Source organism: Diceros bicornis, chromosome 23 (assembly GCF_020826845.1).
Source record: "Diceros bicornis minor isolate mBicDic1 chromosome 23, mDicBic1.mat.cur, whole genome shotgun sequence".
Taxonomy (NCBI): Eukaryota; Metazoa; Chordata; class Mammalia; order Perissodactyla; family Rhinocerotidae; genus Diceros; species Diceros bicornis.
This window is the reverse complement of record NC_080762.1, coordinates 1,877,367-1,891,259: the sequence shown is the minus strand read 5'-3', so window position 1 is coordinate 1,891,259 and position 13,893 is coordinate 1,877,367. Positions and strand designations below refer to the sequence as shown.

Sequence of the window (13,893 nt, the reverse complement as noted above, 5' to 3'; positions counted from 1 at the left end):
TGAGAGACCCCAAGTGAGGTCTGCTGATTTCTATAAGGCACGACATAAATCAGAAAACAACTGTTACAGGAATTTCTTATTTTCAAGCAAATGTAAATCTTAGCATCAAGAAGATATTTGCAAACCATACTTCTGATAAGGGCTTAATCTCCAAAATATATAAAGACCTTATGCATCTCAACAACAAAAAAACTACCAACCCAATTAAAAAATGGGCAAAAGACCTGAACAGACATTTCTCCAAAGAAGATATACAGATGGCCAACAGACACATGAAAAGATGTTCAAAATCACTAACTATCAGGGAAATGCAAATCAAAACTACAATGAGATATCACCTCACGCCCGTCAGAATGGCTATAATTAACAAAACAGGAAACAACATGTGTTGGAGAGGATATGGAGAGAAGGGAACTCTCATACACTGCTGGTGGGAGTGCAAACTGGTGCAGCCACTATGGAAAACAGTATGGAGATTCCTCAAAAAATCAACGATAGAACTACCATATGATCCAGCTATTCCACTGTTGGGTATTTATCCAAAGAACTTGAAAACACCAATTTGTAAAGGTACATGCACCCCTGTGTTCGTTGCAGCATTATTCACAATAGCCAAGACTTGGAAGCAACCTAAGTGCCCATCAAGGGACGAATGGATAAAGAAGATGTGGTATATATACACAATGGAATACTACTCGGTCATAAGAAACGATGAAATCCAGCCATTTGTGACAACATGGATGGACATTGAGGGTATAATGCAAAGTGAAGTAAGTCAGAGGGAGAAGGTCAAATACCGTATGACTTCCTTCATTAAGTAGTAGATAATAACAACAATAAACAAACACATAGGGACAGAGATTGGATTGGTGGTTACCAGAGGGGAAGGGGGGAGGGAGGAGGGTGAAAGGGATAATTCGGTACATGTGTGTGGTGATGGGTTGTAATTAGTATTTTGGTGGTGAACATGATGTAATCTATGCAGAAATAGAAGTATCATGATGTACACCTGAAATTTTTACAATGTTATAAACCAATGTTACTGCAATAAACAAAAAATTAAAAAAAAAAAATCTTAGCATCGAGTCCCGCTAACAGGCACATAAGAAGTTCTCACAATATTTATTTAAAGAAAATTCTGAAAACTGTGTTGACACAATGCTAAGGAAAAAAAAGAGTATTATTATCAACTTTCCTTTCTCGAAGTGCAATGACGAACTTTTATTGAAAAAAAAATTAAATATTTCATTCTTACTACAATAAGATAGTACTTATGATTTAAAACGGACACAAATCTTATTGAAATACATGATTTGAATATATTCCAAAAAGCCTTTCATATGAAAACTCAGACCTAGATTCTAAGAACTTTTGCGGTTCCCATCAATTATTTTTCAGGAGCTTAAACTTTAAAAAATTTTTCCTATGATTTCTTCCTGAGAATTTGCTGCCAAGGAGAAACTGGTCTCTTTAACAAAGAGCAGCAGATGAAAATAAAACTGGTGCAGCTGTACTTTCTAGATGTCCAGAGAATCAACCTAAGTGAAGCTGGATGTATGACAAGAACAGCATTCTCATCTGTCTTTGCCCTGTGAAAACAGGGAGATATTTTATTTGGCTAATCCATACATAATATATTATTTATAAATATCTCTTATTCGAGGCCGGCCCCGTGGCTTAGTGGTTAAGTGCGAGCGCTCTGCTGCTGGCGGCCGGGGTTCGAATCCGGGATCGCACCGACACACCGCTTCTCCGGCCATGCTGAGGCCGCGTCCCACATGCAGCAACTAGAAGGATGTGCAGCTATGACAGACAACTATCTACTGGGGCTTTGGGAGAAAATAAATAAATAAAATCTTTAAATAAATAAATAAATAAATATCTCTTATTCTGCCTTATTTCAGAGCAGTTTTCCTTTCTGTTGGTAGGTGGCAGGGATAACAGTTACACCTATATCTACCTACAACAGGAATAAATGAAATTAAAAATACACACAGACACACATACACACACATAGACTTTTCTCAGTAGCAGAGGGCCAGAGGAATTTTTAGGGCTCAGGGGAAATTGTTAGAGTGAAAAAAATACTTCCTATTTCAGAGACCTTTGTCCTCTGCAACCAGACACCTATTTGGGCTAGGAACAAGCTAAACAAGAAAATGGCAAAAGCTGAGGTTAATGGAAGGAGGAAGAGAAAAGAAAGGAAGGATTGAGTTGCATAAAACAACTCAGGAGGCACAGTTGATGGGTTTTTCTAAATGAAGACATTTAGCAGGAATACCTGATGCCCTCCTAACTAGAAGGAACTGCAACAGAGTTCAGTGGTGAAGGGGGACAGGCTTGGGAGTCTGGCAGACCTGGCCCCAAATTTTACCAGCTCTATGGCCTTGCCCAAATGACTGAATGTGTTTGAGCCTCAGTTTGCAATTCTACAAAATGGTGATGGAATATATACCTCCTAGGGATGTTGTAGGAATTAAATGTGAAACTGTACGTCGCTAGAGCACTCAGTACCCAGGACACAGTAAGTGCTGAGTAATAAGCCGCTATTATGTACAAGATAAATGAGTATATTTTAGATAGACTAGCTTTTTTAAAGAACTATTTTATTCAAATACCAATAACACTTCCATACAAAGGCTGCCTGGAAGCAGTTAAATAAATCAGTCTATTTGTCCCATACAAATTTATGATAAGATTAGCTTTATTTGTTTCTCTCAAATGTAATTTTAATTCACTTAAAAAAAAATTTCCCTAGGGAAGAATGGCCATAAAATTAAACTGCCAGATACCAGCAGGGCAAGCATAAAAACAGCATAGAGTAAAAAATGTCCAACACAACACTGCCTGCTTGAAATAAACTTAATGCAAAGAAAATAAAATAGAATAAAAAAGAATAAATAAAATAACCTAACTCCATCAACTGCTAATATATGTTGTAAATAGTAGCAAACCAAAATGTTTAACTAAATACACCATCACGAAACTTTATGATGCATTAATTAAAGGGGTAAATCTGGGGTAAAATGAAATAAGCAGGGTTTCTTAAAGAATTGCTCCACGTGAAAAAGAGATGTAGACGGAGCAGGTGCAAATCTCTTAGGACTCTTTGAGAGTACTCTGGAAAAGGACAGCCTAACCAGGCCCCGCACAATGCCTGGCATGCAGCACATGTATTCGCTACATGAAACTGCAGATTTTTCAGAGAAAGCCATACAAGCTTTAGATACTCAGATAAAAGCAAAATGCTACTCAATTTTTTTTTTGCATGGATTTGGGGTTAGAGATCTTCATATAACGATGACTGAGTCATCAGAAATACGGCTCTGGGTTTTAGGGTTCCAGGTTCCAAGGCTGGCTTTAATTTGGGAACTGGAAGATATGGACAGGAAAAGACACAGAAAGCGAACCGGAAGTTTCACAAAGGAAACGGATGATGCCCTCTCAGCACGAGTTGCAGTGAACTGTTAGGCGCTTTTCAAAGAACCACACAGTGTAAAATCACTTGGCCTTGCAAAAGCATTTTAGGCAATCTTTTTGGATGGAGGAAATACCCCCATCTCATTAAGTTCCTGTAATGGAGAGAATGACAAGGGACATGCTGAATTTTGTAGACAAATACAGTAAGTTTTTATTCCTCCTTTCCCAACTTAATTGAAATTATATCTCAGTGAAAGAGGATGGCAATTTTCTGGTAATACTCAGAGTACTTTCAGTAGAAGCGTATTTCCAGTTGGAGACAGATGTGCCCAATGAAACCCCCCATGGTGACACAGCACGAGCCTGACGGGACCTTACACAATCTCCCCTCCTTCTTCGGCTGTGTGCACTGACTTCCCATTCACAGTCTCCTCCACTGCTACTCTAACTGGAGCTCAGAACTCAACACCAATGTTTTTCCTACCTGTGTATCATCAAGTTTCTTTTTTTCCCTCTGCCCTCAGGAGAACCTCGAAATGGTCGTGGGGTTCCGAGATGTGGAACTGCCAGCCCGCCCTCCAGGCAGACACAGTTCCCATGCAGTGGTCACTCACAGACCAGCCCCACGGCCTGCCTGTGGGACGGGCAGCATCATCTGGTCAAAGTTCTACACTGAAGTCCAGAGAGACTTCACCACCTAACTAGTAATTGCTGCATAATTTTTGGACTGGCAGAAACGCCCTTTCACAAACGTGAGCTACCTGAGGGTATGTGGATGACAGAGAGGCAGCCCACAGCCCTGGGGGGTAGCAGGGTACAGCAGCAAGGTACCTTCAGCGACTGCGGAGAGTCGGAGTTGCTGTCGCAGTAGAGGATGACGTTGTTGGCCATGCTGAAACTCTCCCTCACCCCGAGGTGGTAAAACAGGGATGGCTGCCGGAAGGCGTCACTCATCTCCACCACAGCAATGTCTGCAAACAGAACAGAGACCCCAGAGGGGACACGGCAGAACGCCCAGTCAGCACGTTGTGTGTGCAACAGCTTAGTGCGAAGAGAGGAAACGAGAGGGATTTTCCCTCTCCATTTACCACTGAATTTTAAATGTGCAGTTCTACCCAGAAGTGGTTTTAGAAAAGGCAGCAAACCTGCACTTGTCAAACAAGAAGGGATATGTGTATATAATTACTGGAAACTAAGGAGAGTCTGCAGCGGGGCCAACACTCTCTGATCAATTTCAACACTAACACAAGTTAACTGAGGTTCCAGAAGCAGATCCACGGGAAACAGCAATAAGTAATAATGTAAAATGAGAGTTAAGAAAGCAAATAGGTAAGATTATGAATTAATCCAGAGCTTTATTTACAATTAATTAATTAACATCTAACAAATATAATCTAGAAAAACAGAAAGCAAAGGTATAGAAAATGACTAAGGAGAATATAACCACAGATACTAATTCTTCCAAAGCTCAGAGATGACTAACACCAAGGTTGTATAAACCTGACACCAAAATTTGACAATAATGTCACAGAAATGAAATTGAGATTAGTCCCAAACTCATTTACATATATAGACAAAAATATGAAAGAAAAATGAACAAAATGCACCAAGCATTACACTATAAGAACACTAGATCACGGGTTCAAGATTTACTTGGGGAATGCAAGAATGGCTCCATGGAAAAAAATCACCAGCATCTCCACAGATGCCCCAAGTACTTTAATTAAAATTCAAAATCCATTTCTCATTAAAAATAATTGAAAACTAAAAATATGAGAGTACTTTTTTAACATGAAGGATAATATATATTTCATAACAACTGCCAACTTTGTGCTTACGGTATTCCCATAAAAATCAGGAAAAGGACCAGGCTGTTAACTACTCCCTTTACTCATTGGCTTTCTGAAAGCCCCAGCTAGACTAGCAATAAGATTTCACAAAGTAAGGAGGTATAATTCTGTAAAGTAAAAGAGACAATTAGTATTACTTACAGATGTTATGGCTGTCAACCAAAAAAACTCAATGGAATCAACTAAATAACTTGATTAGTAATAATACAATTTAGTAAGGTGTCAAGATGCAAAACTATTATGAAAACCAAGAGCTGCCTTTATAACCGTAATAAGCATTTGGAAAATACAACAGTGAAACAAATCCCACTCATAATCAAAATGAAAACGTTAACACACCTTATAATAAATTTAACAGATGATGCTAATTTGTTAAAAATACGTGCAATATATGATAGATGAAAGGATAATATCTCTATAAATTGTCTCTTATTGGTCAATTTAAAACAAACAAGTAACCATAAAAACATGACACCAGAAAAATCAGGGTATGGACAGAGGCAGGCAAATTCACCAAAGTATAATAACTAAAATGGTAAATGAGCATACAACAAAATATTCTATACCTCCCTACTAATAAATGCACACTAAGCCAACTATAAAGCGCCAAGTTTTTTTTGCCTAAAAAGTGGCCAAAGATATTTCAAAATGCCCAAAGAAGATGCAGAGAAATGACACTCTTACACGCCAAGGGGAAGTGTAAACTCTCTAGGAGACTTAAATCCTTAAAATTATGCATACTTTTTAACCCAAAACCCCATTCCTAAGAATTTACCCTGAGAAAAGTCCTATAAATGTGGCATATTTACTTGTAAGTATGTCAACTGAAATATATTTTTTTACAATAAAAATGGAAAATGCCTAAATATCCATCAATAGGAAAATGGTTAGGTAGGTAGATGAATTCAAATAATGGCATGTTAGGTAACCGTTGAAAATTATATTGTAGAAGAATATTTAGCAATGGGGGTAAATTCAAATTATCTTAAGTAAAAAATATTAAAATATAGGGGCCGGCCCCGTGGCTTAGCAGTTAAGTGCGTGCGCTCTGCTGCTGGCGGCCCGGGTTCGGATCCCGGGCGTGCACTGACGCACCGCTTCTCCAGCCATGCTGAGGCCGTGTCCCACATGTAGCAACTAGGAGGATGTGCGACCGTGACATACAACTATCTACTGGGGCTTTGGGGGAAAAAATAAATAAATAAATAAAATTAAAAAAAAAAAAAAGAAATAATTCTTAAAAAAATATATATATATTAAAATATAACATATACATTATAACATACAGCACACATTAAAATATGAAAACATAACATATATATTCTCTGTGTATATATGTGCATGAATTAAAAATGTCTAGAAAGTTGTACACCAAAATGTGAACCATGAAAATAGCTGTGTAATAGTATTATCAATTATTTTTCTTCTTTATGACGTCTATATTTTTTACAACTTCCTTTATGAACATTTATTGACTTTTATAATTTAGGAACCCACCAAAATATAAAAAGAACAATACTAAAGACTATATGGCTGAGGGGCCGGCCCCGTGGCTTAGCGGTTAAGTGCTCGAGCTCCACTACTGGTGGCCCGGGTTCAGATCCCGGGCGCGCACCAACGCACCACTTCTCCGGCCATGCTGAGGCTGCGTCCCACATACAGCAACTAGAAGGATGTGCAACTACAATATACAACTATCTACCGGGGCTTTGGGGAAAAAAAGGAGGAGGATTGGCAATAGATGTTAGCTCAGAGCCAGTCTTCCTCAGCAAAAAGAGGAGGATTAGCATGGATGTTAGCTCAGGGCTGATCTTCCTCACAAAAAAAAAAACAAAAGACAGTATGGCTGAATGTAAAACTGAAGAGCAGACATGAGAATAATGCAGCCTCCTGAGAAGCTGTCCCGTGCAGAGTCAGCCTCATCTAATGAATGTGAAATGGGAATCCACATTCTGTGAAGGAGAAACAGATCAGATGAAACAGAGGCTAAAGACAGAAGATTTAATGACGTGATGAAAGGGAAAGACAGGTCAAAAGAGCTTCAAAAGATTTTTTTCAAAACTAAAAATGACTTAAGGGCTCTTTAATACAAATAAAGAGTTTTCTTTTGGGGTCCTTAACATTTCTACACCAGAAATGAACACACGAGAAACCTGAGTCACTGTACCCCACCCACAGGCCCCACCTGCCTCCTGCACCCACTCTGCTTCGTCCTCCCACAGATGCCAGCCACTCCTCAGTCACCCCACTTTAAAATCTAGACAGCGAAACACGCCACTGAGAGAAACCAAATAACCAGTTGCTAATGAAACATAAATGAGAGATACGCAAAGAAAAATACTAGCTAAGTTCAAGTAGTGACAAGAGGGGAGAAAACTGGTTATTTCCAGAGAACTGACTTGTGGGATTTGATGCTAAAATATAAAAGAAACACTGCAGAAGGCTTTCAGATTAAGAGAGAAACTAGGGGCCGGCCCAGTGGCGTAGTGGTTAAGTTCTCCAGCTCTGCTTCAGCGGCCTGGGGTTTGCAGGTTTGGATCCCAGGCGGGGACCTACACACCACTTGTTAAGCCACACTTTGGTGGTGTCCCACATACAAAATAGAGGAAGACTGGCACAGATGTTAGCTTAGGGACAATGTTCCTCAAGCAAAAAGAGGAGGATTGGCAATAGATGTTAGCTCAGAGCTAATCTTCCTCACCAAAAAAAAAAAAAGAGAGAGAGAGAGAGAAACTAGGTATTTTAAATGAATGGTACAAGCAAACTAAGGTATATTCATTAGATCTGAACATCTAAGCAGGAACAGATCCATTTTTTTGCATGCTGTATAGAACATTAAAAATGCTTACTTGTGGGACCAGCCCCATGGCCTAGTGGTTAAGTTCAGCACGCTCCGCTTCAGCGGCGTTGGTGGCCATGCTGTGGCAGCAACCCACATACAAAATAGAGGAGGACTGGCACAGATGTTAGGGCAAATCTTTCCCAGCAAAAAAAAAAAACAACAAAACTTATTTGTATATTTTAAAAATACCATAATATAGTATAATAACTCAGAAAAAGTTGGGCTTTTTGCTACTTCAGATTCAGATGAGTGATTTGTTCTAATATATTGTATTCTTTTCTAAATTTATCTCTTACTTTCCATAGAATAAAATTCACTCTCTGTCTCCTTTGGTGAAGTGTTCAAAGCTTGTGCCCCATTGTTTTTTTAAATTATTGAGTTTGTTTTCTTACTGCTGAAGTTTGTGTGTTCTTTATATTATCTGGATATTTTTTCTTCATCAGATATGTGATTTGTAAAATCTCTCTCCCAGGGTTGTGACTTGTCTTTTCATTCTGTTAACAGTGTCTTTAGAAGAAAAGTTTCTCACTTTTATTTATCAATTTTTTTCTTTTATGGATTGTGCTTTAGGTGTGGTATGTAAAAAATCTTAGCCTAACCCAGTGTCACAAAAGTTTTCTCCCATGTTTTCTTCTAGAAGTTTTATAGCTTTACATGTTATATTCAGGTCTATGAATGACCCATTCTGAGTTAATTTTTGTAGATAGTGTGAGGTATGGGTCAAGGATCATATTTGTGGTCAAGACTCTCCTTTCTCTATTGAACTGCCTCTGCTTCTTTGTCAAAAATTAGTTGGCTACGGGCCGGCCCCGTGGCTTAGCGGTTAAGTGCGCGCGCTCCGCTGCTGGCGGCCCAGGTTCGGATCCCGGGATCGCACCGACGTGCCGCTTCTCCAGCCATGCTGAGGCCGTGTCCCACATACAGCAACTAGAAGGATGTGCAGCTATGACAGACAACTATCTACTGGGGCTTTGGGGGAAAAATAAATAAATAAAATCTTTAAAAAAAAAAAATTAGTTGGCTACATTTGTGTGGGTCTATTTTTGGATTTTCTATTCTGCTCCATTGATCTGCATGTCTAACTTTTGCCAAGATTACATTGTTTTGACTATTGCAGCTTCACGGTAGATCCTGACATCAGGCAGTGTGAGTCCTCCAACTCTTTTTCTGCTTTCAAAATTGTTTTAGCTATTTTAGTTGTTCTATTTGCTTTCCTGTATAAATTTTAGAATCAATTGGTGGCTGAGAGCAATCAGTTGATAGCTACAAAAAAAAAAAAAAATCCCCCATGGATTCTGGCTGGGATTATGTTGAATCTATGGATCATTTTAGGGAGCACTGACATCTTAAACAACTTAACATCTTTCAATTCATGAATATGGCATAAATCTCCATTTATTTAGGTCTTCTTTGGTTTCTTTAATTAGTATTTTGTAATTTTCAATATACCATTCCTGTACATATTTTGTTAACATTATACCTAAATGTTTCACTGTCTTGAACTACTATAGATATATTCTTTTTAAAATTTCAAATTCCAGGGCTGGCCCCGTGACTTAGCGGTTAAGTGTGCGCGCTCTGCTACTGGCGGCCTGGGTTCGGATCCCGGGCGCACACCGACGCGCTGCTTCTCCGGCCATGCTGAGGTGGCGTCCCACATACAGCAACTAGAAGGATGTGCAACTATGACATACAACTATCTACTGGGGCTTTGGGGAAAAAAAGGAGGAGGATTGGCAATAGATGTTAGCTCAGAGCCAGTCTTCCTCAGCAAAAAGAGGAGGATTAGCATGGATGTTAGCTCAGGGCTGATCTTCCTCACCAAAAAAAAAAAAAAAAATTTCAAATTCCAATTGTTCACTGTAACTATATAAAAAAACAGTTGATTTTTGTATATTGACCTTGTATGCTGAGACTTTACTAAACTCACTTATTCTAGGAGCTTTTTTTTTTCATGCTTTGGGATTTTCTACATGGATAATCATGTAATCTGCAACTAGAAATGGTTTTATTTCTTCCTTTCCAACCTCTATGTCTTTCACGGTTTTTGTGTTGTTGGTGTTTGTTTTGTTTTGCTGTGTTACAGTGGCTAGGACTTGCGGAAACACGGCATTTTTTAAACAGTAATATTTCATTGTCAAACTAAAGAAAATATTATCTCATTAGGGCTACCTTCTGACTCTGATGGATATCTTCTCAAAAGTAGCAAAATAAACAGGTGAAAATCATCTTCCTCATGAAATGATCCTAAGACTTGCTGAAAATGCAAAAGACGATACAATAATAAACTGAACAAACTTCTGATACTCCATAATCCTTGAAACCCACTTATATGAGGTACAGATTATCCACTTATTCCACAAACACGTACTCAGTAATGACCATGGGCCAGGCACTATGTGCTTTTCAAATACTAACTCACTTAATCTTCATAACACCCCTTCGTGGTAGGTAATATTATTATTTCAGGACTCTAAGGCAGAGACAGTATAAGTAACCTGCCCCAAATCAGCTAGAAAGTGATGGCGCTGGGAGTTGAACTCAGGCAGTCTGGCTAGAGAGTTTGTGCTCTTAATTCTTAACTGAGCCACACCCTACACTTTCAGAAAATGGAGATTCCAAAGATCAGAACACGAATGAGATGCAAAAATAAGTTTGAGGACCAAAACATACACTCCTGTAATGTATTTCATGAGTAAACGTACTCAGTAACTGTCTATTTGAGTTTTTGTGGTAATACTGTGAGTAAAACCACCACATTAACAAATTTAAGACTAAGTCAGTCATTTATAAGTATAGACAAAGACACAAAAATCTCTTACATTTCCACTAAGGTGTAGTTTCTTTCCTTGTTCCAACTGAGTTAATGTTAAATGGAGCATAAAATTAGGTTTACCAGGGGTTTATTAAAGCATAATACATTTTTAGGGCAATAACATAAAACTGTTGTGCTTAATTGCATTTTGGGTCATCAACTGGCAGTGGTTCATGGTCTGTGTTTCTTTTTTAATTTAATTTTTCTTTCCTAATACGATATCTGTTAGTTAACTAAATATCCCCCATGAGCTGCTGCTGCTTGTGAAAAGCAGTTGAAGGAAGATGTTAATCTTTAGTTACTTTTTATCTGTTCAGTCGCTTTCCTCAGGCAGCAGATCACTGATGACAAACGAGAGTCCAGGAGTGATCTGGCTTGTATGGCAGTCAACAAGGTGCTCTAAAATTCCACAATCAATGGACATTTCCCAAGTTATCACACAAAACACTCCATCCAGTCATGATGGATTAATCCTGAAGATGACCCATTCATGTCAATTTAAGTCCACAAACATCCTGAGTGCCTTTTACATAAAAGGTCATCTGTTATCTCCTATCTGTTATGAAAGTTAAAAGAATTAACGAGATGTGGTTTTTGCCTTCTCTTGGGGGACAGAAACGTGAGTTGGCAGGCACCGATACAGGGCAGAACGTGGCGGGCGCCGGGGAAGTGCAAGAGGTGATGCTCAGAGCCCAGAGAGGCTAGTGCTGGTGGGATGGATGGCAGAAGCCTATGTGGATGAGGCACCAGCTGGCGGTGGAAGGGGAAGTAGAGCCCCTCAAAGAACAGACGAGAAACAGCAACCCTGGCACATCAAAAGCACTGCAGAAGAAGCCAGGGATAGGAAGTGTGCCTGGGGCTTAATCAGAGAAATGCAGAAAACTCACTAGGAAACTAAGTCAATTCCAACTGGGATTCACAATTGATGAACCAAGAAAGATCCCCTAAAGAGCAGACACTAACCTCCAAATGCCCGTCCCTTCTTTGATCCTTAAGGGAAGTATAACCTGCATTCCATTGATTTTTCTATTTTATGAGTGAATAAGGGCTATTTACAACTCATCTACTAAATGAAAATTACTAAAACGTTACTCATGACCTAGTAGTGTCCTAGTAGAGTCTCCTAAACACTCTAAGTCAGTTTTCTCAGGTCTGGCAGTCACACAATGTCGGGAAACTAAAAAACTCCTATTGTGCAGACAGAATTGTTGAAATTCTCAGGAAGGACAGAATAATAATCTACCATCATTGTTGTCTTGAATTGCTCATAGTTGGGCAATTCGTGCTGTAAATTACTACTCATTTAGCTTCACCAGCATCACTGTATTATCTTGTACGTTATTTGGTCAACCCTATCATGTATAATGATACATATTTATGTCCACAGTATATTTGGGCCCATAATTTCCTCATCACTAAACTACAATAAAAGTATGCATAGTGATTCAAACATGAGTCATTCTTATATTGCTAAAGCAAATGTATACCTGATGTCCCCATCCCTGCCCTAATTTGCTTGTTTGATCACGACTCTGAGTGTTATTTTTTTAACCTGAAAAGTGAGGCCTGGGAGGTAGGTAGTCAGAGGGACATTTTCACCTCCAGAGGTTGGCCTTTAAAAATGTTGAGAGCCACTGCACTTACAAAAGGGGGGATGGGTGGAAGAAAAGGGGGAAGCCTAGAAGGGGAGAAAGAGATAAAAGAGAAAGAGAGAGGGAGGAGAAGGAGAAAAACAGGGAGAGGAGGAGGGAGCAGAACCAACAAGATGGGTGTGGTAAGATCTAACATCCCCCTGCCCAGGCAGTACTAGCTGCAAGAGCTCAGTCATGAGGCTCCAGCGTTAGACACGCGGGGGAAAGAGCACACCTCCACAGGAGGTGCCCATCCCAGAGGGCCAGGACCTAGAGCCATAGCTCTCCGCCAGGAGGAGATACAGCCTCAGACAAGCAGACCACAGAGGTGAAAAGCTGGAAGGAACCTTCTCCCCATCTCCGGTGGCCTTGAGAGGAGTGATGCACGTGCAAATGGCAGACAAACTGTTTCAGGACTTCCAGTGTCTGAATCCTAGTTAAGTGTCTGAGTGGATGGCCCTGGACAATACCTTAAATTCTCTGAGCTTTGGTTTTCTCTACGGTAAACCGAGGATGATAACACAGGCATTTACTGCACAAAGCTGTTGTAAGGATCACACCTGCACTAGGCACAGTAAACTCCCAATATATGGTTCTTATATGGAGCCATTACAAGAAATGATGATAGGAAGCCCTTGAGCAACTTATCATAAAAATGTTATTGAAGATGATGCTAATACATAACTCAATACCACATGATGAAACCCCATATGAATAATTACACATAGAAATGATGTCGAAATCAAATTATGAAAGCATAGAAAGCCAACATAAAGAATTTTGACTTGATTCTATAATCAATGGTGATTCATCCACCTCCATGAGTTTTGAGAAGGGGTGTGGCAGGATCAAAGTTTCAGGAAGATATACCCAGAATTTGTGGACGGATGATACACGAAATAAAGTAGAAGCTGGGAGACGAGTTAGGAGTCAGCCAAGGGAGAGTGTGTCCCAAACTAACACAAGGACAACATGCGGGGAAATCTAGAGAATTAAGGGATTTGGTGGATGCAGGATAATCAAAGATAGAATTAAAGATGATTCTGCTTTGAACTTGAATGATTAAGACTGATGACATTCCATCAACACAGTAAGTGATACAAGAGGAAGAACTATCTTCTGGTAGGAACGTGCGTGTGTGTGTGTGTGTGTGTGTGTGCGCGCGTGTGTGTGTGTGTGTGTATCTAACTGACAGTCTTCATTCTGAATCTCAGCAAAGAGACTGAAGGGTCACAGTGATGGGTGGTGGTTGAAGAACCAAGTATAGATGAGATTGTCAACTTAGAGAGTACAGAAAGAAATGAGAAGGCATCTGTGATTCAGGGAATCCCTTCC

The 13,893-nt window shown here is 39.5% G+C and overlaps 1 protein-coding gene across 4 annotated transcripts in view; it reads right to left on the bottom strand.

Moving 5' to 3' along the window:
- The window catches only part of MAP3K5 (mitogen-activated protein kinase kinase kinase 5), a 186,922-nt gene that overhangs the window by 125,938 nt on the left and 47,091 nt on the right, over nt 1-13,893 (bottom strand). For all 4 annotated transcript variants that reach the window (XM_058566201.1, XM_058566202.1, XM_058566199.1 and 1 more), the window contains exon 2: nt 4,252-4,391. In XM_058566201.1, the coding sequence (XP_058422184.1) occupies nt 4,252-4,391 (140 nt within the window). The remainder of the gene's footprint in view (nt 1-4,251; nt 4,392-13,893) is intronic.